This window comes from Patiria miniata, unplaced genomic scaffold (genome assembly GCF_015706575.1).
Source record: "Patiria miniata isolate m_02_andy unplaced genomic scaffold, ASM1570657v1 HiC_scaffold_17, whole genome shotgun sequence".
Lineage (NCBI taxonomy): Eukaryota > Metazoa > Echinodermata > Asteroidea > Valvatida > Asterinidae > Patiria > Patiria miniata.
Genome location: NW_024037055.1, coordinates 4,376,261 through 4,399,807, shown reverse-complemented (window position 1 = coordinate 4,399,807; position 23,547 = coordinate 4,376,261). Strand labels below are relative to the sequence as shown.

At 40.8% G+C, this 23,547-nt stretch overlaps 1 protein-coding gene across 1 annotated transcript; it reads right to left on the bottom strand.

The window, feature by feature from the left end:
* Nucleotides 1–3,691: 3,691 nt before the first annotated feature.
* LOC119723551 (E3 SUMO-protein ligase RanBP2-like) lies at nucleotides 3,692–23,418 on the bottom strand. The gene is made up of 21 exons (XM_038194260.1): nucleotides 23,178–23,418; nucleotides 23,013–23,057; nucleotides 22,026–22,076; nucleotides 21,734–21,805; nucleotides 20,591–20,770; nucleotides 19,340–19,425; nucleotides 18,710–18,862; nucleotides 17,413–17,649; nucleotides 16,735–16,926; nucleotides 16,007–16,222; nucleotides 15,073–15,139; nucleotides 13,389–13,574; nucleotides 12,705–12,866; nucleotides 12,170–12,277; nucleotides 11,760–11,845; nucleotides 11,435–11,608; nucleotides 10,439–10,780; nucleotides 7,247–9,881; nucleotides 5,773–6,017; nucleotides 5,103–5,282; nucleotides 3,692–4,447 (listed from the first exon to the last, which is right to left on the bottom strand). Exons 1-21 carry the CDS (start codon nucleotides 23,413–23,415, stop codon nucleotides 4,232–4,234), a joined length of 5,871 nt encoding a protein of 1,956 aa, XP_038050188.1. The 5' UTR covers nucleotides 23,416–23,418; the 3' UTR covers nucleotides 3,692–4,231.
* Nucleotides 23,419–23,547: the final 129 nt, after the last annotated feature.

Genomic DNA, 23,547 nt, shown 5'->3' with positions numbered 1-23,547 from the left:
AAGTCACGTACGCCACTATGCAGCCACATACACACGATTGGTAACATGACATCATTATTTTGTGTGCACTACAAGAATCGTCTGGTCGCTTGACTGATGCCTTTAAAATATCTTGTGTGGCCGTTTTGACAAATGATCTCGAAGCGCTTGACAATTAATAACCCTGTTCATCAGGTATGATACCATTTTTCTTTTGCAGCAGCTCCAGATCAGCGCAATCTGGTCTCGATCTTTGCAGGATATTCATTTACACCTGGGTGGAGAGAGGTTGTATAGTGAGCACATTACCCAAGAACACAATTACGCATGTTCCCCGTCAGGACTCTAGCCCACGCATGCATCACAGCAATGCTGTCGAACACCTAAGACCATAATGAGTGATCATAGACTGTTATTTTAATTAAAAGCAGACGAGTCAATACTATAATATAATCTTTCCCTTCCAAAATCTTTTATTCAAATCTTCCATTCAAATACACTCTTAAAGCATATATACATTTTGCATTATCATAATGTAACATTTTAACTGTGGTTGGAACAAATCTTACTTTGATTAATTTGTAATATTTGCTTCACAAGACGCATAAGGCAGAAGGGAGTTGGGTGGTCCTGATAATTAAAACAAGGGTCAAACATTATAATATCACACTTTTGATGAAAATAGAAAATCAAAGAACACAAAGCGCTCGTCCCCAGCCAGGGCTGTGTCAAACATAACAAATATATTCAATCGTCCAGCGAATAGCCGAATACCATTTATTTCTACCAAATACAATTATTCGAAAAATTCAAGCCGTTGTCACATGCAATTCGGACTCCAATGAAATCTGGTCTTTTACCTTATGTGGACTCTTACCCTCACACGCATGGGCGTCGCCAGGATTTTTTCTAGAGGGGGGCCAAATTTTTTTTTGCCAAAAAATGCTTGTATTTCTCAACACATTCTCGATTTATCAGTTTTACAGGGGGGCAGGGACATTTTGCCCCCCCCCCAACTCATTAAATTTACATCACTTTGTCTTCGCACCTCTTTTTTAAACAAATTTTTAAAATACTTTTCCAGGGGGGGGGGGCAAGTGCCACCCTTGCGGCGCCCATGCTCACACGTGACCTGTTATCCTACTTTTAAACCATTGCTATGACGTCACACTATTGTTAAAAGTGAAGATTCGGAACTACGCATCTGTTACACTGATCACAAAGTGTGGATTCGGAACGAAGAATCTTTAGTAAAGTGTGGATTCGGAATTACGAATCCACACTTTGAACACGTCGGACAATTGTTCTTCATAATGAGCATTAATAGGACCGTATGCGTGAACATTTCCTTCCGAAATTACCAATGCATCTTCACTGTCAGATTCTCCGCCGTCACTGCGAAACCTACTTCGAGTCAGAAAGAAATCATCGTCTGAACTATCCATATTATGTCGACGCGACGGAAGGAGCCGGGGAAAATGTTGCAACCTGACGCCACTTTTTTTCTTCATATATCATCTCAATGAAGGTCATTCATTGCAAAAATGATAAGACATGAATCTGGGACTGAGAAATATTTCCAATTTTGTTAGAATATACTTTAAAAAAAATCTTGACTCTCCATAGACTTTGTAAACAATCGCGGAAGTGGCGTCAGGTTGCAACATTTTTCCCAAGTCTTTTCATCTCCACTCACTGTTAATGCCAATACTTCTTTTTGGCGCAATGGTTTAAGTCGAAGAATACACTCGCAAGTGTGGATTCTGAATTTACGAATTCGCGCCTCGTGAATTCTTAAATTACGAATCCACACTTTCTCGTGTATTCTCATTAACTTCTTCACTGATGAGGCATGCACAATACAACAGATAACTAGACTCAGTACTTCATAGAGTCTACATTTCATATGACACCGTCTTGAGAAGATGCCGAAAAACGTCCGGGATGTAATTTTATTCGTGTGATTTGTGTGTGTGTCAAAACGCCACATATTGTGGACAGCCACTTTTCACGCAATATATGAGAGTTGTGATTAGTCTATAAATTGCATCTTTAAATTCTGTCAAATACCACCTAGTCATCTATCTTGAAAAAAAAATACATCGATACATACATGGTATTTATAAAACAAAGTTTTTACCTCAATAGCAATGCCGGAAAAAATCGACCAAATCCAAACTCCAATGTTCGAATATCAAATTAGTCGAAAATGAACTAGCTGCCAATCCCAAGATGACTTAATATCAGAACCAGCTTCACATGTATTTTTTTGCTGGATCTGACCTATTTTCATAAGTGACTGAGTCTCTGACTGCGGGACTGATGAGTGAGTTACGAGTACGACTATATTGTTCTAAAATGAGACTTTCAGACCAGGCAATAGGTAATTGAAAAGTATCATAAGTATGCCTAGCAAAATTGTACTGCTGAACATGATACATGTGGACAATATTGTCTACTGTGAATGTTATTATGTACCATCTGCTCAAGTTTCACAAAATGAAACTACGAGATCGAATTGATCAACCCTACAAAGATGGGAAATTGACACAAAGCAAAAGTAAATACAAGGCAAAGCTTGAAGCCCACAAATTCACTATGAACATCTTCATCCATTAAATTCGTTAAAGAGCCATTTCCCCTTGAAATTACAGTTAACATTATTTTCACGGATTTTTCAACATATTAATACAGATTAGGAGTCCATGAAAACACCCTTAAGAAAGTCCTTTGTTTACACATGGAGATAGACTCAGTGTACCGTTATGTATAACCCATGATAATCCTCAGTGGCCAAGGTCATTAAAAACCGTGAAAATACTCTTACAGGATTAGTCCTATATAAGCCCAATGTAAATGTCCGTGAAACATCTCTTAAAGATTCTTTTTCACGGAGAATTGGACTTTTAATGAAATTTGTATGAAAGGTTGAATCAAGGGGGAGAGCAGAGGGCTAAACCTTGTCAACTGATGATGATAATGTTAAAGGAGTTTGGGAAATAAAATATAAAATAATATATAAAATATTGATAAATAAACTATAAAGTATTGAGAGTGTAATGTTCAAAATTTCTTTAATTGTTGGCCCCGGAAATGGGTGTGACATTAAATTAGTCTTGGGCGTGCAATTCTAAAACCACACGAGAATTGAGTACACACTATTCTTAAACAAATAAGATTTAATGACTTGGAAAAATTCCAGACGAACAGATACATTTAAAATAAAATGTGCAAGTTCATCCTCAACGGTTAGTCAAAACATCTGCGTGTTGTTATATGTTGAAGAACTTAGCACATTGATTTTGATTTTATAACTACTTGCATGTAAATCTGTTACAGTTATGTCAATATAAAGCTTTATTTCAATCAATTTAACAAACATGTTTTAATGAGATTATAATCTATCCATTTAGACAAGCTCACATACCCAAGGACATGGGCGTCGCCAGGATTTTTTCTAGAAGGGGCAAAACATTTTTTTGCCAAAAAATGCTTGTATTTCTCAACACATTCTCGATTTATCAGTTTTAGAGGGGGGCAGGGACATTTTGCCCCCCCCCCCTCCCCAACTCATTAAATTTACACCACTTTGTCTTTGCGCCTCTTTTTCTTTTTTCTTTTTTTTCTTTCCTTTTTTTCTTTTTTTCGCTTTTCCAGGGGGGGGGGGGGGGGGGGCAAGTGTCCCCCCTTTCCCCCCCCCCCCCCTCACGACGCCCATGCCCAAGGATGTGGTACTGCATGCAGGGCCCCAAAGGAAACCAGTTTTAAACTGTTTGAGGACACCCTGGGGGAAGAAATGTAATAATTATCGATTTCTGGGTACTTATAATCAAAATAGCTTATTTACAAAATTTAATTATATGCCAAGACCTCAGTAGTTGAAGTTAAAAAATATAGAGCGATCAAATGCGGAGCAAGAACAACTCTATAGTGTCTTGTCTAGATGCATGTGATATTTTATTGAGTGGACTAATTGAGTGTTCTAAGTTGGTTTTGAGCGTTTCTTTTCAATGTCTTTTCGTCAAGCGGTAAAAACAAACATGAAACAGCCATCAAAATTGGTAGTTTTGATGTGTCTTACTTAAGATGGATTTAGTGAAATTGGTCTTGGGACACGTCTTTAGCTAGGATCAATCTTAGGGTGGGGACTCATCTTAAGTCCTAGCAAAATAAGACGTGTTTCATGAAATCGACCCCTAACTGTTGATTATGGAAGACAAAATTCAAATCCATTCTTGAAGCCAGACTAATACTAACTCTGTTGTGTTTGTTTTCTCAATACCGCCTGGCACTCTTCAAAGACGGCCTTGAAACGCTGGGTGGTTCCGGCCAGTTTGAACCGGACGGCTAGCTGCTCCATCTGTGGGTCACCGTCCGCCGCGTCCATGGCCTGCCACACCAGGGAGTTCTCTGACCCTGCGTTAGGTGCCAGACTCATTTCCTTGGTGATGTAGTGGTTAGCACAAACCTAAGGAAGCACACCACAAATGAAAACTTGAAATTTTTGGAATCAGTTTAAAATGATTATCTTTGGATTTTGTTCCCATAATGCAAGTAATGCAGCTTGTCCCTGACAAGTATGGTTTAGCAATTGGTAGGGGTATACTAGAGGAATCAAAATTCAAAGCTAACTAGCTTTAATATAGTGCGGTACGTGGGGACTTCTGCCAAAAGTTTGTAACAAGATTGGATAATCTTCTTGAAAGCACCCACTTTGGCCTCCATTGACAGATGGGCCTCACTTTCAAGATGCTCAAAAGGTAAAATTTGGTACATCCTTTTCAGCTCAACTCATACGGAAAGATTGAAAATTAAAAAAATGGATAGTTGACGTACGTCTTAGAATGAAAGCATCTATAGTCAATGGAAAATGATTAAATGAAGTGTGAGAATTATCTGGTTAGTGAAAAGTTTGACACTTAATTAAACAGTAAGGAGGGACTACACCAAAAGATCAGCAGTTGCAGAGATTCAGAATCACAAGAGTCTAGCAAATAGAAATTTCTACAATTTAAATGATTAAATAAAACATGCTCCACAGTGAGTCTCTCCTTATACTATTTGATACAGTGATGCTCTGGACTGTAAATCGGAAACGGTTGTTGTAAGATATTTAGACTCACCCTGAAGACCTGGTCCCTCCTCATGATGATCCTGTACTTTTTCCTCTGGGTGTTATGGAGAATCTTGATGTCTCCGATACCGCGGTCCTTCCACCGAGTTGTGGCCTTGTCATAGCGGTACAGCTTGGCCCTTGAGCAGAAGAGCTGGCTCTCATCTTCCTCTCCGGTAACTTTCTCCACCTACGGTAATTTAAAAGACCCTGAACTTGAAAGACAAACAGGTTCTGCACAAAAACTGTTTGCAGTAAAAGCAAAAAAGGCTGGTCGGGCTAAAGCCTTTGAAAAGCCTGGGCTGGCCTTGGAAAAACCCTCAGGCTTCTCTCATTAGTGAACAATATACTCCCACTAAAGGCCACTTTCAGCCAGCAATTCCTGTTGAACACTCAATTGTTTGACTTCTCAGTCAACCTCTGACTGAATTCTTTAATTACTGACTCTGACCTAGAGTAACAAAAAGAAGGTAGGTTTATAAAAGTCCATTAAACACCTTAAACTGAAATACACAATCAGTAAATAAGCATTTCGATTCACTCTATGCAAACAAATCATGCTTATGCGCTTCTAATTTTTTCCCCACTCTTGGCTGGTTGTGTTGCAACTCTCCAGTTAGCCAAAGAGATAAGATTCCATTGATTTAACACATTCTGTGGTTCAAAATATCACATCCCACCTGCTCTGGTAGATGGGCCACCGGTTCAAAGTGGATGTTGTCTCTCTCCTCTGAGACACTGTCAACTTTGCTACTTGCTGCTGTTGCATCCTCTTCCTTGCTAATGGAATCTGTTGTAGAAGTGGGCGCCGCCTCTTCTACTTTTGGCTTCTGGGCGTTGCTGGCATTGGCGCTGCGCAGGAGCTCCGAGAAGGCCTTGGAGATGTTTGGATCACAGGATTTGACAATGGGCAGGTCAGAATCTCCTGCTCAGATAATCCAAACAGAAAGATAATATGACAACTGCGCTTACAAGTTAAAGGTTCTATATAATAATAATAATAATAATAATAATTTGGGAGGCTAATCATCCTTACTGGCAGCTGGGATGCTGAATTGCAAAGGACGTGGTCAGGCCACTGGCACGTAAAGGCGCCTATGGCTGCCGGCCTCATCGACCCATATATGACCACGGAGCACAGCCCGAGATCGAAAGTGTTTGATTTTTCCGGAGGGAGGAAAACCGGAGGGCCCGGAGAAAAACCCTCGTGGCACAGGAGAGAACCAACGCACAACTCTACTCACATGTGATCCGCGGCCAGGATTCGAACCGTGGTCACCTTGGTGAGAGGCGAGCGCTTTACGCACAAGCCACCCATGCCACTATATGGACACCATTTGCAACAAAATGGTATTTGTCGATTTCAGGAACAGCAATACAATAAATTTGAAGCAGGCTATTATAAACACTAACCTGTCAAAGTTCAGCTCAGTAGATTATTGTTCGAGAAAACTTTCAAAATGCATCTTCATTTTTCTTGAAGCAATTAAAGTGTAGGTTTAATACCTTTCTAGTTAATGATGGTACTTCCCTCTTTTCTTAAAAATGACATTAACTTCTTCTGTCATTGTCAAGGAAAGAGGAAATTACCTTCATTTTACTTGCAATGGTGCAAAGATTTTGCAGGATGCATAATCCTGTTGTTTACAGTGCTTACAATCGAGTAGGATAAATCACAATATTTTGACAGTGTTATTTTACAATTTTTTGCGGAGGCTGGATCGAGTAAAAGAGGAAGTCAAGTAATTATTTATCCAGTTCTCAGGTGACGTCCACTGATTACAATAATATAATGAACAGGTCGCGGAATGGCTGATATATTTGACTGATTTCAAAGCAAACAAGCTCATAAGCCTATTCCTCTTGGAAGCTCTTAAATCATGCAGGCTAAAGTATTGCATTTGACAAACAATAACACCAAGCAATCCATTCAATTAAAATAACAATGTGGACATTTTCCATCCTCTCCTCGAGGTCACTCGACATTTTCAAATATTTGCACCAAAAAAAATGCTATGCAGACATCTGGTCGCCCGAACAAATATGGTATACACCGCACAGCCCCAAAGTGCAGGACCAGTAATAATAAGTTTAAAGCCTGTCCACTTATGATCAGGGAAAGCACAACCCGATACCTTAAGGCGTTGTCCTTACCTTCAGTTGATATCTCTTGCACTTCTTTGTCATCTTTGTCTTCATTTTGTTCACCTTTGTCTTTGACTTGTTCATCTTTGTCTTTGACTTGTTCATCTTTGTCTTCGACTTGTTCATCTTTGTCTTCGACTTGTTCATCTTTGTCTTCGACTTGTTCATCTTTGTCTTCGACTTGTTCATCTTTGTCTTCGGCGTGTTCATCTTTATCTTTGATTTGTTCATTTTTGTCTTCAACTTGTTCATCTTTGTCTTTGACTTGTTCATCTTTGTCTTCATCATCATCATCATCAACGCCATCCACATCATCAACGTCTTCATTATCCTCATCATTATCATCATTGCCAACATCCCCCTCAGCCTCCTGTTCATCTTGCATATTCGATACACCACTGTCATCTTGATCCTCTTCGCCATCGACTTCCTTTGTGGCATGACCACCAGCCTCCTCTTTGATGTTTTCGTTCTGCTTGCAATTTCTTCCTGCTTCCTCTTTTGTCTGTTCTTTCCCCTCTTTCTTAATGTCCTCCTTGGCTGCATCTACTGCCTTCTTGAACTCACGAGTTGTCTCTTCTTCTCTGAACCTCACGGCAAGCTGTTCCATTTGGACCTCATCCTCGGAGGCATCCATAGCCATCCAGACCCAGGATTTTGTTGAACCAGCGTAACACTGGAGATTGAGTTCAGGTGTGACATAGTGGTTGGCGCACACCTTCAAGACCTGTTCCCGACGCATGACAATGCGGTATTTCAGGTTGGCAGGATTGAATAGGAGCTTAATGTTCCCAAGTCCGCGCTCTTTCCACTGAGAGGAGTCTTTGTCAAAGCGGTAGAGCTTTGCTTGGTGGCTGAATTTAACTGTCTCATTCTCTTCCCCTGTCTTAAGGTCAGTGCATTCAGGCAGCTCAACAATAGGCTCAAAATAGATGTGATTGCCTGGCGAACTGACAATATCAGGGGACCTAAGCTTGATGGGTGACTTCTCAGAATTATTCACCTCAGGCGATTTAGTGATATCCAGATGAAAGGCGAACGTCGAGCCCTTGGACTTGGCCATGTCTGCAAAAGAGAAGCCCATGAGTGTTTCCTCTTTGGTAGTGGTTTGTGTGGATGTAGCTGGCTTGGCCTCATAGACAAACCCCGCTGATGGTTTGACTGGAGTTACATGAACTGCTGCGGAAGCAGAGGCCAGGACAATATTATGAACAACACCAGCTTTGCAATCATTATCTACATTTTTGGAATCATCATTGTTAACATCAGCTTCCTGTTCAACAAAAGCCTTCATTTCAGCATTGTTGCCTTGATCTTCTTCTCCTTCCTCTTCATTTGTGGCTTGACCCCCATCATCTATTTCTAAGTTGTTTTCCTTCTCTTTGTCAATTTCCAGTTCTTTCTCCTCTGTGGTTTGTTCTTTCCCTTCTTTCTTAATATCCTGCTTGGCTGCATCTACTGCCTTCTTGAACTCTAGAGCTGTCTCCTCTGTTTTGAACCTCACAGCTAGCTGTTCCATTTGGACCTGTTCCTCTGAAGCATCCATTGCCATCCAGACCCAGGATTTTGTTGAGCCGGCGTTGGACTGGAGATCGAGTTCAGATGTGACATAGTGGTTGGCGCACACTGTCAAGACCTGTTCCCGACGCATGACAATGCGGTATTTCCGATTGGCAGGACTGTATAGGAGCTTAATGTCCCCAAGTCCGCGCTCTTTCCACTGGGAGGTGTCTTTGTCAAAGCGGTAGAGCTTGGCCCGGTGGCTGAATTTGGCCATCTCATCCTCTTCGCCTGTCTTCACTTCAACGTTTTCTGGTAGCTCAAGGACGGGCTCAAAATGGACGTGATCACCTTTGTCATCTGTGTAGTACTCATTGTCATCGGAACTAACGTCTGGGGTTTTGCTGACATCCAGTCGGAAGGAGAAGGATGAACCCTTGGACTTGGCAATGTCTGCAAAAGAGAAGCCTCGGGGTGCTTCCTCTTTTGGTTTGGTGGTTGGGGTTGGGGTGGGCGTGGCTGGTTTGGATCCAAAGATAAACCCCACTGATGGTTTGACTGGAGTTACCTGAACTGCCAGAGAAGCAGAAGCCACAGTACAAGTGTCAGCGGCTCTGCCGGCTTTTGGAAGGGTCGATCCGTTGGCACTGAATGTGATACCCGTGCTGGGGTTCTGCACTGCTGCCATCGGCGATGCGGCCTCGTCACCTGCTCCTCTGAGATTGCACTTCTGGAAGCCGCCCCCGAACGTAAACTTGGTGGTAGTGAGGGCTGCCTGAGTGTTCTCTTTGACAGCCATCAGTGTGGTGTCGGATTTTGTAGCTCTGAATTTCACGGCTCCAGTCGACAGCGAGGATCCAGAGGTTGAGAGGGATGTTGTACTTGAAATTGTTAGAGGTACACCAAATTGAAATACTGGTTTGGCAGCGCTGTCACAGCTGCCAAATTTGAAACCTCCCCCTCCACCAAATGTGAGAATGCCGGGTAAAGAGCCAGAATCTCCAGTTTGCGGAGCTGCACCAGGTTTAGGCGTCATGCAGGCTGCACAGGTTGTGTCATCCTTACGATTGCTCAGCATGCACATTTTACACTGCCAGTCACCCGCCTGGCTCTTGAATTTGGCAAATACGTCCTCACTTCCTGCCTGAAAATAAGACAATAACCAAATATATACCACTACATCATGTGAAACATATAACCAATTAGCACTTGTATTACACTGTGTTTATTCCTAACGAATTCTTAAACACCCTACAGTACTAATTGACTTTACAAAGCATAGAACCACTTGGCCATTGCAACAACTCTTTTCAACTTAGCAGGCAGAAGTGCTGACAAATTGAAATGTCCATGACTACTTAATGACCATCAGCCTCATCATAACATCAGGGAAGGGAATGACTAATCTTTTCAATTTTCAGATAATCCTTCTGGCCACCCCTCTAGGGGTTTACCACCTAATTTAATGTCCCTCACTTTGTCCTTTCCCCTACCTCATCCCCACTATACACACTAAATGGCAGGCCAACCAAGGCTTGCCATTTTAAGACATGTGCTCAGATCACTTTCAACCATGCTTGCGTGTCTCTTGCTTGTTATGTTTAGGTCCCCAAGTCATTTTGCCTTGGAAAAAGGTCATGCTAGGATTGACATATTAGGATTGACATATTATTGGATACACTCTTTACATCAGCTGCTCACCTCTTGATCTGGTTCGTCACTAACTTCAGTAGCATCTTCCTCCTTTGATTCCTTCCCATCTTGTTGAGTATCTCCCACCGCCTCAGCCGCAGCCGCAGCTGCCTCTGTCTTCTGCTCCGCCTCTCTCTCCTCCTCTTCCCTCCTGGCCACCTGGAGTTCCTCCAGGCGGCGCTTGAACTCGTGGGCCAGCTCTGCGGTCTTGAACTTGATGGCCAGCTGCTCGTGGGAGGGTTCATCCTCAGAGTAGTCGATAGCGTGCCAGACCCAGGATCGGTCTGAGGACTGCAGGGGGTCCAGCTTCATGTCTGGGGTGATGCGGTGGTTGGCACACAGCTTCAAGACCTGTTGAAGCAGAAGTGAGAAGAGTTCATCTATGTACATATATATTCTCCACAACACATTGTTTCAAATCTGTTATCATTTGTTCAAAGCAGTAGATTTAACTGAAGAATCTGAGGTTCTTCATATTAAGTTTGTCAAAAAGCATGGTGTAAAGGACGCATATGTGTTTCTTGGCCTGCATGAGATGCTTCAACAATAGGTCAAGTCATGTATGCTCGAGTCATCAACCATTATGGGTGATGACTATACATTCAGCAGCGAGGGTAGAAACATTTCATTTGATCTCCGAAGTCGAACTTATATCTACTTATACCAACTGTGTTTTCCTAATAACAGATCCTGCAATAAATTAAACTGCCGTCAAGAGTCAAACTGCACCTTGTGAGTCACTGTAATCCACCCGACTACAAACCTGCCCTATAAGCCTACGAGTATTCAATGTTTAAACGTTTAACAGTTATATAAGTAACCATTTTGAGATTTATGGTTCAACATAGTCATTAAGCAACAACCAAAATATAAACACAGCTCCCACGTTTTCAATGTTCCAGGTGCATCTTAATTTTGTATTTCTTGCCACACATGTTAAGTAAAAAGTGATTACTGTTGAAATATTTGAATCGCCAAAATGTTACAACAGTCAAAGCCTCTGACCTGTTCCCGTCGCATGATCAGTCGCAGGGTACCGCTTTCTTTATGACGTAGCAGTTTGACGTCTCCAATCCCTCGCTCCATCCATTTAGCCAGGTCCTTGGCATAGCGATACAGACGGGCCCGCTGCTTGTACATCACCTCCTCATCCTCTTCACCGGTTTTGCATTCCACAAGCTGCGAGAAATTCAGAGCATCAATGCTCCCTTTTAGTGTCAGGATACATCATTCTACTATTTTTGGCCAGTAAATTTTGAGTAAATCAAAACGGAAACTATTTTTCTTTAAGAGGTAATAAATAAGACTATACACTAGGCAATTCTTGTACCTCTGGCAATAACACAGTTGGGTCCTCCTTAGATGCAACAAAGATGGGAGCCCCAGCTTTGGGGAACACAAAGCCTTTTGTGGATCCTGGTGAAGATAAAGAAAAGTTTGAAGTAAATGTTAGGCCTGTCTATTCCAACTGAAAATTTGTTGGATTATGCTTAACTATGATCTCTGTGGTTGGTCATGCAGAGAGGTCCTTCGTGCAGCTTTCAAAAGACCAAGTGAGTATGAAGACCTGAAAATGGTACTAGATCTATTTTCAATCAATGCCACATTGATTTGGTCCATTTCCAAGAAGTTTAAAAATGAAAAAAAAATAGCCAAATGCTCAAGGGCACCGCCTTTGGCATATACCAAAATAATATGACAAAATAATCTGATCGAACTCTGTTACTGGTAAATGTTCACCTTCAGAAATGGTCCCTTGTTTGTCTGTTTTGATATGAGCAAAACTAGTCAAAGTCAATGCTCCACTAGCGCTAGCACCAAATATAGTTGATGAGGGCTTGCTACCTTCTGTTTATGAGGAAGGAAAAAAAGTATCAAAAATACAACCAAGACTAAGTGTTAAGAAGCCAGAAACAGCAAAGAGAAAAAAAAACGACAAAAAAACCCTCTAAATGCCAATTAATAAAAGCAAAACGTTAGAACTTTGCAGATCGAGGGAACAAAACCTCAAATGCACTTAGGCCCTAAAATTCACCTCTTTAAGTCAAACAGGAATTTCATGCAAATGTTAAGAAGTTGCAAATATTTCTAAAATTCCCTACTCCTAGTAGTTTCCCCAATATTTTAGACATATTCAGACATATTTCCCATTGCTTGTGTTAACAAGAAAAAATACTTGGCTGCCTTTTGTTTGTCAAACATCCCAACATAGAGGTAGATCCCCATAGAGGCATGCTTCCCTCCAGTTGATCGCATGCATTGTGAACTACGATACCTTGGGTATCGAATGTGGTTGATGTGGTTGGTGTCTTCTTAGCGACAGATGTAGTAGCTGTCTTGGTGATAGCACCAAACGTCTGCTGTTCTGAGGTTGTGCTGAACACTGGAGCTTGTGAATGCGCGACAGAGGCAGCTGCTGGCTTGACGAATGTGGGTGCTAGGGGAAAAATCATATATTACACTGTCTGTCTGGATCAAGCATGGATCAAGCCCAAAAACTTTACGTGGAATGGCCAGGTGGAGAATTTTATCACCACATGTGTTTATAGGTCATTAAACCTGGCATGCCTGTACATGCACAAGATATAGGTCATTCACATGGCCAGGGATTGTTTACAACCTGTCTGAGCTCTGGGCGGCACGAGGGGTTGACACAAAGGGATCAGCAGCACTTTAGGGGTTGGCCACTAAGATCTCCTATTACTGCAAAAGGCATTAGGCGCCATCTTGGCTTCTGTCTTTCAACACTCCTTACTCCGGAGTGGCTATGATCTGGCCAATGGGAGTCTACAGGCTTGTGGTGTATAGTAGGGGTGAGGATTACATAGAAGCTTGGCCTAATTGGCCCATTGAAAAAAAAATATGCCCATATTTGGAAAATGTGGAGAATGTTATTGTCCGCTCGCTGCGTGAAGAGTCCTTAAGGGAAAAGATGTCAGAGACACCTATGAAAACCTACAACTCTTTCCTCTTGCAGCTAGATCCGCAGGATCACATCCCGGGCAGCCGGGACACGGAGGCTCATCCTCATAGAGGAAGAAGGTAGGTGGGAGGAGGAGTGCTTCAGCCCGGGCCCGCTGATCAGGGGTAGGTGTCTTCTCCGATATAAAGATCACATCATCTTCACCAACATCATGAACATCATCTGAACATCAGAAGCACATTGAGATAATGCATCCTTTGCAAAAGGTTTCAAAATTTGCAAGCAAAAGATATTTTGCACAAGACTGTGCTTATGAGCATGTGTTTATTTTCTTTCTGCAGACTCCCAGAGGGTTTGGAAGCACTGCCAAAACTAAATGTTGTTGACAACTGAACAAGCTGACAAGCAAGAATTTCACAGGGAAAAAAACGATGTACCACAATGTTTTTCAAACCAAGATACGTTTCTGAATAACAGATTTCCCCAACTGGTCTTTAATACAGCCATTTGTAAAAGATTGCAAAGAAATATGATATGAATTGGGCTAGAGTGGGCTGCACTAGCTGTGGCACTCTCTGACAGGTTGAAGTTTGACTGGTGCCGGCACTGCTTAGCCTACCCATGCCCATTGATGCTGTCATTTTGGAGCTAGATGGCTGACCAAAGATAAATGATGATGGCTTGGATGGGGAAAAGAAGGAAGGCGCCGGCTGGCTGATGCAGGGCTTAAAGGAGAAGTTGGAAAAAGCAGCAGGTGCAGAAGTGGAGGCAGAAGTGGCAGTAGGAGTTTTGCCAGAGGGCATGGCTGTTCCAAACAAAGAAGAGAAGTTTTTTGGGTTGGAGTCAAAGAACCCATGTTGAGATTCCTGGCTGCTAGCAAAAAGGCCCTGTGTTTTAATTAGCACCTAGTGATTTATAAAAGACATTAAAATAAAGTCCAAATTGCAGTGTTTTGCAAAGTACAGTGATTACATTTCATTTGCAATACACACATTTATACATCCCTATATCTTGCCCAATAAAAGAGACTGAAATCCTGAAGTGTTTGCCTTTATCTTTCTGCTGGCTCAACGTTGAGGGAGGGGAAATGCTTGAAGGGTGACTGTTGCTTGTGCTCAGGGTGCTGAATTCTGGCAGTGCTGAAGACCCATTGGAGGATTTATTCTGGCCAAAGGCGAATGCAGTCAGTAAGGTCTGTGTTTTTCTCATGCGCCTTGTTCTTCGAATCCTTTCCAGTGGAGATTTCTGACCGATGGAGAAACCACCCGGCGGATTTTCTGACAACCAACAGAATATAGGCCTTACTGCTGCAATCCTGTGCAAATTAGTTCTTCACAAGCCCTTTAACCCATGCCGCAACTGTATATGTACTACATTGTATTACACTGCACGTATTCACTAAAAAAATCCATGAATCCTTTGATGAGTGCTTCGGTGGTTTCGGGCGGTACAGGGAGTTAAAGGTAGGGCAGTTTGGGGTGGCATAAAAACAAATATGAGTAACCAATGCAAAGCAATTTCCAAAATGGAACAGTTTTCAAATTTCTCTTTTATAGTCCTCAAGAGGGCAAAAGGCAAGATTGCCAGGTGATCAGTACTTTTTTAGCATTAACCATTAAGAAAAAACAGACTCGGACATAAAACTGCCCGAGTAGATTATTTGATTTGATTTTAATGGTCCAAAAAAGCACTGCAACAAATTGTAAATGGTTGTACGTACCCGACCTGTCTGAAGACTGTGAACTGCCAAATGTCAAACTTTTCTGGAATTTTTTGGCAAATGCAGCCTGAAATAAACAAAACAGAATAACAAAATTAAGAAATAGCAAGATTGGAAATGCATCCAAAAACTTTTCCCTTAAAATTTAGAGAGTTTTTTATTTTAATAATAAAAAAAAAGATTGCCTAATGCCAGTTCTTGGTTCTTGGTTGGTTTCTCTCCTAAATACTCCACGTGGGAGTTTATACAGGAGGTCAGAAACACCGGGGCAAACCCCTTCTCTTAGCGATAAGTGTTTACTGGGTCGAAGTTTACGTGCATTTATACAACACACGGGACCTACGGCTTAACGTCCCATCCAAAGGACGAAGCAATAATGGTTAAGTGCCTTGCTTAAGAGCACAAGTGTCCGCCGGCGGGCTCGAACCCACGTAACTGTTGCCTCTGAAACACCAGAACGTTAGTCAGGTGTTCTTAACTGCTAGGCCATCACACTCCAGTTCATGGCCTTCATGCACTACGTGACTTCAGAAAGCAAAGCAAGTGTAAATTGTGCCTGCACCACAATCACAAATTTGCATTTTGACTCTTCTTCAAATTACAGGTTTGACAAATCGTGTTTTTGATAGGCTATTGCATCATACGGCAGTGATCATACTGTCCTTTAAAGCAACAATAAAAAAATATCATTGCTTAAGCATTCTATCCAGCATGATGTCAAACAACTTAGTGCACTTTGTGTTGTGGATTGGTCTTAAAGGATAGTCAAATTCGCACAGACAACTTGATTATAAATTGCATACTTTTTTTGTTGTTGGTGGTGCAAATGCAATAGTCGAGGATGTTAATGAGAATCCAAAATTAAGACTTTTCATATCAATCACTCAAATTAACTGTCTTGGGTTTGTCTTACTGCACTCTGTTTTAACTCTACCTCTTCCTCCACTTTCCTGATAGCCTGGAGTTCCTCCAGACGTCGCTTGAACTCTTTGGCGAGCTCCGAGGTTTTGAACTTGACTGACAAGTACCGGTACGAAACCTCCCCTGCTGATGGTGATAAGTCAAAGAAACGCCAGACCAACCTGTCAGAGGACTTCAGGTTTGTCGTCATGTGGGCGGAAATTGAGTGGCTCGAACATATTTTTGAGTCCTGCAATGAAAATTTTACATGAGTAAACGTTCTCACACACTGATTTGTGATCCATGATCTTCACTAATGGATATTAATAGATCTGATAATATATTTTTTCAACTGTGAAGTAATGTTAGTCCATTTCAGAATGAACGTGTTTTTCAAATTTTGTGCATTATCCTGATGCCACACTTCGCATGCCAACTTAAGTGTCATTTTTCCAAAATTACTTTTATTATAAACGTGTATTTTTGTACATTTTTGATTAACACTGGTGCCATTGTGAAACTTGTTGTTGATATTCGAATGAGCACTGGTATTTTGGGAAGTCACTGGCTAATCACTTTTGTTGTGTGTTAATTAAGATTGGTTTGCAGTTTGGAATAATTTAATACAGTACACAATACATATAAGCGTAGTACAATTAAGGGTTACAGAGTTCAATGCTATAATCCGGCAAACACATTTGCCTGTATAGCTTTGATGATAATTTGTGAAGTATTAGTCTGCAGGATTGAACAAAATATTACCTGTTCGTGTTGTACGATCAGTCGCAAGCTTCCACTGTCTTTGAGGCGTAGTATTTTGACGTCACCGTTCCCTTTTTCCATTACCTTCCAGACGCCTTGGTGTCTGGCAAAACAGCAGAATGCAGCTTGCTGCTTGTACATCAAATCTTCATCCTCCTCTCGTATTGTGGTGTTAAGAAAACTTGACCATACCTGCACATTTGAGAATGATGACATGTGCAACCACATGTATTTAATTATAGCCTGAATTCAACCCCCCTCCCCCCCCCAAAAAAAATATATTATTTCTCACGTATCAAAACATTTTGAAAAGAAAAAAATGATGTCCAAAATTCCCGATAAAAAAAGTATAAAATCCCGCTGGGGTACCGGTTGTGAATATTGTCCTGCCGGGAATCCGGGTTCTTCCGAGAAGAAGAAACTGCGATCCCGTCTGGATTTCTCCCGACCCAGTTCCATTTTCCATGGGATATATGATTTTAACATCATAGAGTACAGTGACTACTGTAAAATCTGCTTTCTGTTCTAGCAGATTGTGCCACAGCACAATGTCCAAGAGGATGACCCTCAAAGCAGAAGTTGGGATGCTCACTTTCTTCAGTTGACTTTGTTGAAAAGAACAAATCAAATAAGATGTTTCATAGTTATCAGCTTCAACATAATCTTGGATTGTCTTACAAGTGGCTGTTTTCTTTCTTCCTCCTCCTCCAATTTCCTGGCAGCCTGAAGTTCCTCCAGATGTCGCTTGAACTCGTTGGCAAGCTCTGAGGTCTTGAACTTGATGGCAAATTTACCATAGCCAGCAACTCCCTCAAAGAAATCGGTGGTGGTCCAGACCCATGACCGGTCTGAGGACTTCAGAGGGTTTAGTTTCAGGTCACTGGTGATGCTGTGGTTTGCAACCATTTTTGATTCCTGCAACAGGGAACAGCCATTAATAAAGTATTCATATACAGTTGATAAATACAGGCATGCAACTGGGAATTTAGAAAAAAAAACCAAGGAAATCCCGAACCACACAAGACTTTGTACAGTATTTTTCAGTTTGTAATTGCATTAGTGAAGAGTGAAAAATGAGGAAATCAGCAGATCCAACGAATAATTACATGCCTGTAAATACGTTGACTGTATTAGCTTTGTACGCAAACAAGAGAGGGTGTACTAGTTCACGCACATTACACACGACTTATTTTAATCCGAATGTACCCAAAACAACAGCATTGGCGTGAGCTTCAGGAATTGTCGCATTTCCGAAATAAACCTTGTACGTGTTCAGCCACGGACGTTCAATAATTAAATACGTTTCCCTTTCAGCTACATATATTTTGTAAGTATATGTTTTTCTGTCACAAAGTATGTATGTAATATGCGCGATCTTGCTTTCGGGACAAATTTACACTCGTTGCTGTGCATGCATCATCACATTTTTGCACTTCCTAGTCATTTTGCAGTCATGCCAAGATGCGCCGCGTCTATAGCAAAGCATGTTTTTTTTTTCCTTTGAGCAAGATAGCATATATGACAGTGAAAGTGCTCATTCAAATTTGTTAAAATCACAAATCTTGCTGTGAGATACTTGGCAAAGCCTGTGAGCGAGATGGCGCATATTACCGTAAAAGTACTTAATCTGTTTACGTTCACGGTAATTATGCACCATATGTTCCAGGGGCAAAAAAGAACATGTGTTGCTCGACGCCGGTGCATTTTGGAATGGACGCATTACTCTTGAAGTGCAAACGTTTTTGATTGACGATGCCTTCACCACAAGGCGTGTAAATTTGCCCCGTAAGCAAGATGGTGCAGATTACCGTGAAAGTACTTTTGATGACTTAAATGCAAACAAATATGCGACATAAGATTGACGTGCTTCGACAGATTTATGCATAAATGTTAAATGAAATATTGCAATTCAATAATTGCAATTGTTAATTGTGTTGATTTTTTTGGTTTCTTAAGCACAAACATGCAGACTTACCTGTTGCAGTTGCATGACTAGTCGCAAGGCACCAATATCTTTATGGCGAAGTAATTTTACATGACCAATCCCTCTTTCCTTCCAGATGCCCAATTTTCTTGCAAAGTGGTAGATATGGGCTCTCTGCTTGTACATCAACTCTTCGTCATCCTCCTGCATTAAAAAAATGCCGCGAGTAAAACTCCTGCTTAGTAACGAAGACAGTCTGAGAAGACAAAGTAATTATGAAAGCACAATGATGAGGATGCCTTAATTTATTGAGAAAGCAATATCAGGTGGAAACAAAATTCTAGTAATCTTTGAAAGTGACAATTTAAAAATGTCCCACAATAAGTTGATATTTACACAATAGCAGTTTGAGCGAGATCCAATGATATTGTTGAACTATTTCTGCACAGGCTTGGTAAGTTTAAACAAACTTCATTTTGTACAGACATTTCTGAAATCAAGTATGCTATTACAAAAAAATAATGTCATTTCTTTGGAGCAGTGAATGTTTGTTTACACCTTCATGTAAACTCACGCTTGAGAGCATTAATGAAATAAAAATTTCAGGAATGGCTAAGGACACTGAAAAAAAACATGGTTGTAGAAAGACAGGGGGATTTGTTTTCAAAACATTCAACTTACTGGTCCAGGCATTTCTGAGGGATCTAATGTAGCTGCTGTCACAAAAGTGGAAGAGAAGGATTTCTTTTTTGCCTGCAATGAGTTTCCTACAAAAACAAAAGCACACAATTATTCATCCAGTATATAAACAGACATCAAAACACACGTCGTGCCTATCAGGTTTATCAATTTAACTTGGTGACAAAGCGAAGATTTGCATGCTCTGCTGTGGTTGGGCTGGGAGTACATGAGCTGTTTTGTCTGATTCTAGTCTGACACTGTTTTAAAATATGAAAGACAATTTGAAGTTTACTCTTTCATAATTTAACGTTGCTGGAAAAAAATGACAAAACAGCAAAAAACTGCATATGACATTAATTTTTGTTTCAAAAATCTCAAATGGACATTTGAAGAAAAAGATCAGTTTCACAGTTATCAGCATTGGTTGGTTCAACCACTTATATTCCAACGACTTTGTCGAGAAAAAACACTGTCCATCGATGAGGAAGTAAAAGTTATATCTACGTTTGAATTTTACCGATATTTACTCAAAACAGGGACTACACACATAGGATTCTGATAGAAAGAAATTTGTGTGCTTTTACTGTTGTTTAGAACAGAATGAAACTCAACTTGAATAGTTTTGAGTTATTCACCAGCAGCCAATTTCACGACATTTTACGCAATATTTATGGCGGAATTCCACTTGCGCCACAATTTATTGATTAAGCTGCACGCAACATTCCAAGCTGCGCAACATTTCACTTAGCACATATCAGGAAAGTCTGATAAGTTTGAGACTTGCTTAATAAATTATGGCATAACTTGCGCAATCATCTTAGGTGGCGTAAGATGTGGTTACCTGCAAATCGTGATTGTTGTAGAGCCATTGCACAACTTATCGAGGTTGATACAAGACACTCACATCTGCTTGTTTGAAGTAAATGAATTTCTGTTTTACTGGGAACAGAATAGTTAGAGTTGCCACACTATTCCGAAGAAAGACGGACAATATAATTTTCAAAATGGCGGGCCGAGATGATCCAACAACTGTTTCATGATCAAACAAATTCATACACCAGCAGCCGTCGTAAATGCTGTTATTATCCTCGTCCAAGATGTTTAAATTATTCAAAACGTTGCGCAGCTACGCTAAGTTTCGTGAAATAGATCGTAAGTTTACCGCGCAACAAATTTGTTGCGTAAGTCTTACGCATGGCGCAAGCTGCGCACTTTTTCGTGAATTGGCTGCAGGTAGTTTTAATGCTTTACCTTTGATTCCACTTGACGCCTGATGTTGAGAACTGCCGATATCTCCAGAAGGTGGGGGTGGTAGTTGTTCCATGAAGTCCTCAGAGGCAACTTTCACTGTAACCGCAGCTGGTTGAACTTGTGCACTGTGTTGTGTTCCTCCAAAATATGAGCTTTTTTTTTTTTTTCTGGGACGAGAGACTGATACAGAATATTTAAAAAAAAAGAAAATTAATTTTTGGCCTCAATTAAATGGTAAACTAATGTATCAATCAGATATTATTCTTTCAAAAATATATGACATTTGACCGACCACATACAGAAATGACAGTAGTGTTTAAGTTATTTGTAAATCACACCCCGTTCTTGTAAACAATGAAACAGGAGTGAAAAAAAATGGCAAAACTACGGGAACATGTAAAGAGATACTTCACTTGTACTGCAGTTCTAAAGATGAGTATAAGTTCAGGGAATGACAAGAAGCTGATCTCTTACATTTAGTAAGAATAATGATATCACAGTGCTAAACCACTTGGAAGAACAAAGCCTAAATGAAATAAGTCTGCACCCCCCCATGGGAGGAATGTTATCGGAAGGTGAAATCTGGACTCCCTTCAGATTTTACCAAGCGATAATATTCCTCCCATTTCACAATTTAAAGCCACTCAATATTTGTTTTATATAACTGATATATATAGATCCTTGTCATATTTTGATATATATTTGAACTTGTACTTCAACGTGAAATTATTGGAAAATGTATTTCTCTCTTCAAAACCACCCCTTCACAAAAATGATTAATTGAACCCAACCCTGTAGCATTGGCTCTTATTTGGAACAATACGCGCAACGCGCAACGCTGAACGCGCACACCAGCATGCATTTGCACACAAATACCGCGTCATGGAACTACAATGATCCAAACTGCTGAAAAGTATCCCATTCCCCATGGGCGAATGGGACTTTTTGAGCCCCTGCGTGAATGGGAGCAATAATGAATGTCATGTGATGCGAGTTCCACCAATCAAATGACAAACATCTGTATGTCAGTTATATAATAACTAAAATAACTATATAATAAGTTTAGTTCTAAGAGTGACAATGGTTATATAGGGTTTAACAAAAATTGGGCGCTCCCTGCATTTAATTGCAAACTATACGTACTTGAACTACCAGATAGCCGGCATGGCGCGTCCTGATCACACCGTGACTGAACAGTACCAAATAATGATGACCCTGTATGAAAAGAGGACAGTTAAATGTCTGTGGGAAATTGTTTTTATTTAAATTGCATGGTTTCAAAAACAGTTGTGTCCATCCAAAATATGATGAAAATTCCCCCAAACAATTTGTACTATTCATTAAAATTTATCACGGCATACAGTTGTCAATAAAACAGCAAATATGATGAGGCGTTGATTATATAATACAGCCATCAATAAAAATGCGTACGTACTTGAACTACCAAATAGTCCACTTGCTTGCTTTGGTTTACCAAAGGATGAGCCTGTATGAAAGAGTACAGTTAAAATTGCATGGTTCCAAAAACAGTTGTGTCCATAAGAAATATGATAAAAATCCCCAAACTATTCATTAAAATTTATCAAGGCAGCACAGTTGTCAACAAAGCAGAAAATATGATGAGGTGTTGATTAGGCCAAAAAAAAAAAAAAAGTCTCCGGTTTTTGGTATGGAGCTTTCCCCAAAAGTGGTGCGACGGCGTGGGTTTTTGTTTTTTTACCCTACTTTTTTCTTCTTCAAATGTCGGCTGATGTTGCAGATGACGCTTCGATCCCCTTGAAACTCTCAAAAATGTCCTTCAGAGTGGAGCTTGAGCTTGTGAGATGACCTCAGTAAGGCCATAAGGCTCAAGGACTCTGCACCCACTTACGATCTCGACCGACACGAACATTCTTCGGGAAATTTGGATACTAGTCAAGACAAAAATCACTAAATCAGAGAAAACGGTAACGTAGGATCTTAGTGTCAGACCACCGCGACATCTACATCGTGCATGTGCTGCCAGGCTGGTCATTAGTCTGTTCCCTGCCTTACATATCATGTTAACTAAAAAGCGTTTACAGGTTTCAGTAATTGCACGACCATCGCTCCCTCAGTCTGGCTTTCAGACGCACAATTACAAAATTACATCCCCGCTTGCAAATGGTGCCCGACTAAATTTAGTGCACAATATATGGGAGCCGCGAGAGGCCACATAAAGCCTATACTCGATCGTAACCCCATCTAAAATCACGTTAAAATTGTGCAGCAGCAGGATTTCAATCAAACCAGTGAGTTTGGCGGTCTTGAGACATCATCTTACATTGAAAAAAAAAACTGTTTTAATTTTGCCGAAGTGCACGGCTCGGCGAGCGCGCGCATACCAGAAACTGGAGAATTTTTATTTGGCCTTATATAATAATGCCATCAATGAAATACGTACGTAGTTCACTTGCTTGCGTTGCTGGCTGATTACCAAAGGATGAGCCTGTATGAAAGAGAACAGTAAAAAGTCTGGGATAATGAAAATTATAATCACACCATGATAAAGTTCCAAGTATTAAAACTTATTGACTCAAGCATGGGGATAATAAATAGCAAAATATACCTTGTCCATAACTGTAGCCTGAAGAATCTCGCAATGATCCTAGTGTTGCCGATGTGTTTTCTTGAAATGTCCAGTGGGGTAACCCTTGAAAAATATCTTCAGGCCTCATGTTCATGTGACTGTCCAAGCCTTTTTCAATTAGAGGACACAACATAAGGAAATCACCATCTTCTGAACTGTCCACAATCTCCTGCGCTGCTTCAGTGGCATCAAGCATGCATTCGATCGCAGTGTTCATCTTTGCCCCACAGCTGTCCAAGATTTTTGCTTGGTCCCGACGTATTTTGGATATGGTCTGGAGGAGACTTGCTTCCTCTGCGCAAATGTCCACACGGACCTTGTTGGCAAATCTCTTGACCTGTTGCTCTAG

Coding starts and splice junctions, on each gene's coding strand:
- LOC119723551 (XM_038194260.1), bottom strand. CDS start 23,415: ATGAACACTGCGATCGAATGCATGCTTGATGCCACTGAAGCAGCGCAG. Junction 22,077..23,012: donor AACGCAAGCAAGTGAACTAC/GTACGTATTTCA, acceptor TCTTTCATACAG/GCTCATCCTTTGGTAAACCA. Junction 17,650..18,709: donor TAGTCATGCAACTGCAACAG/GTAAGTCTGCAT, acceptor TCCCTGTTGCAG/GAATCAAAAATGGTTGCAAA.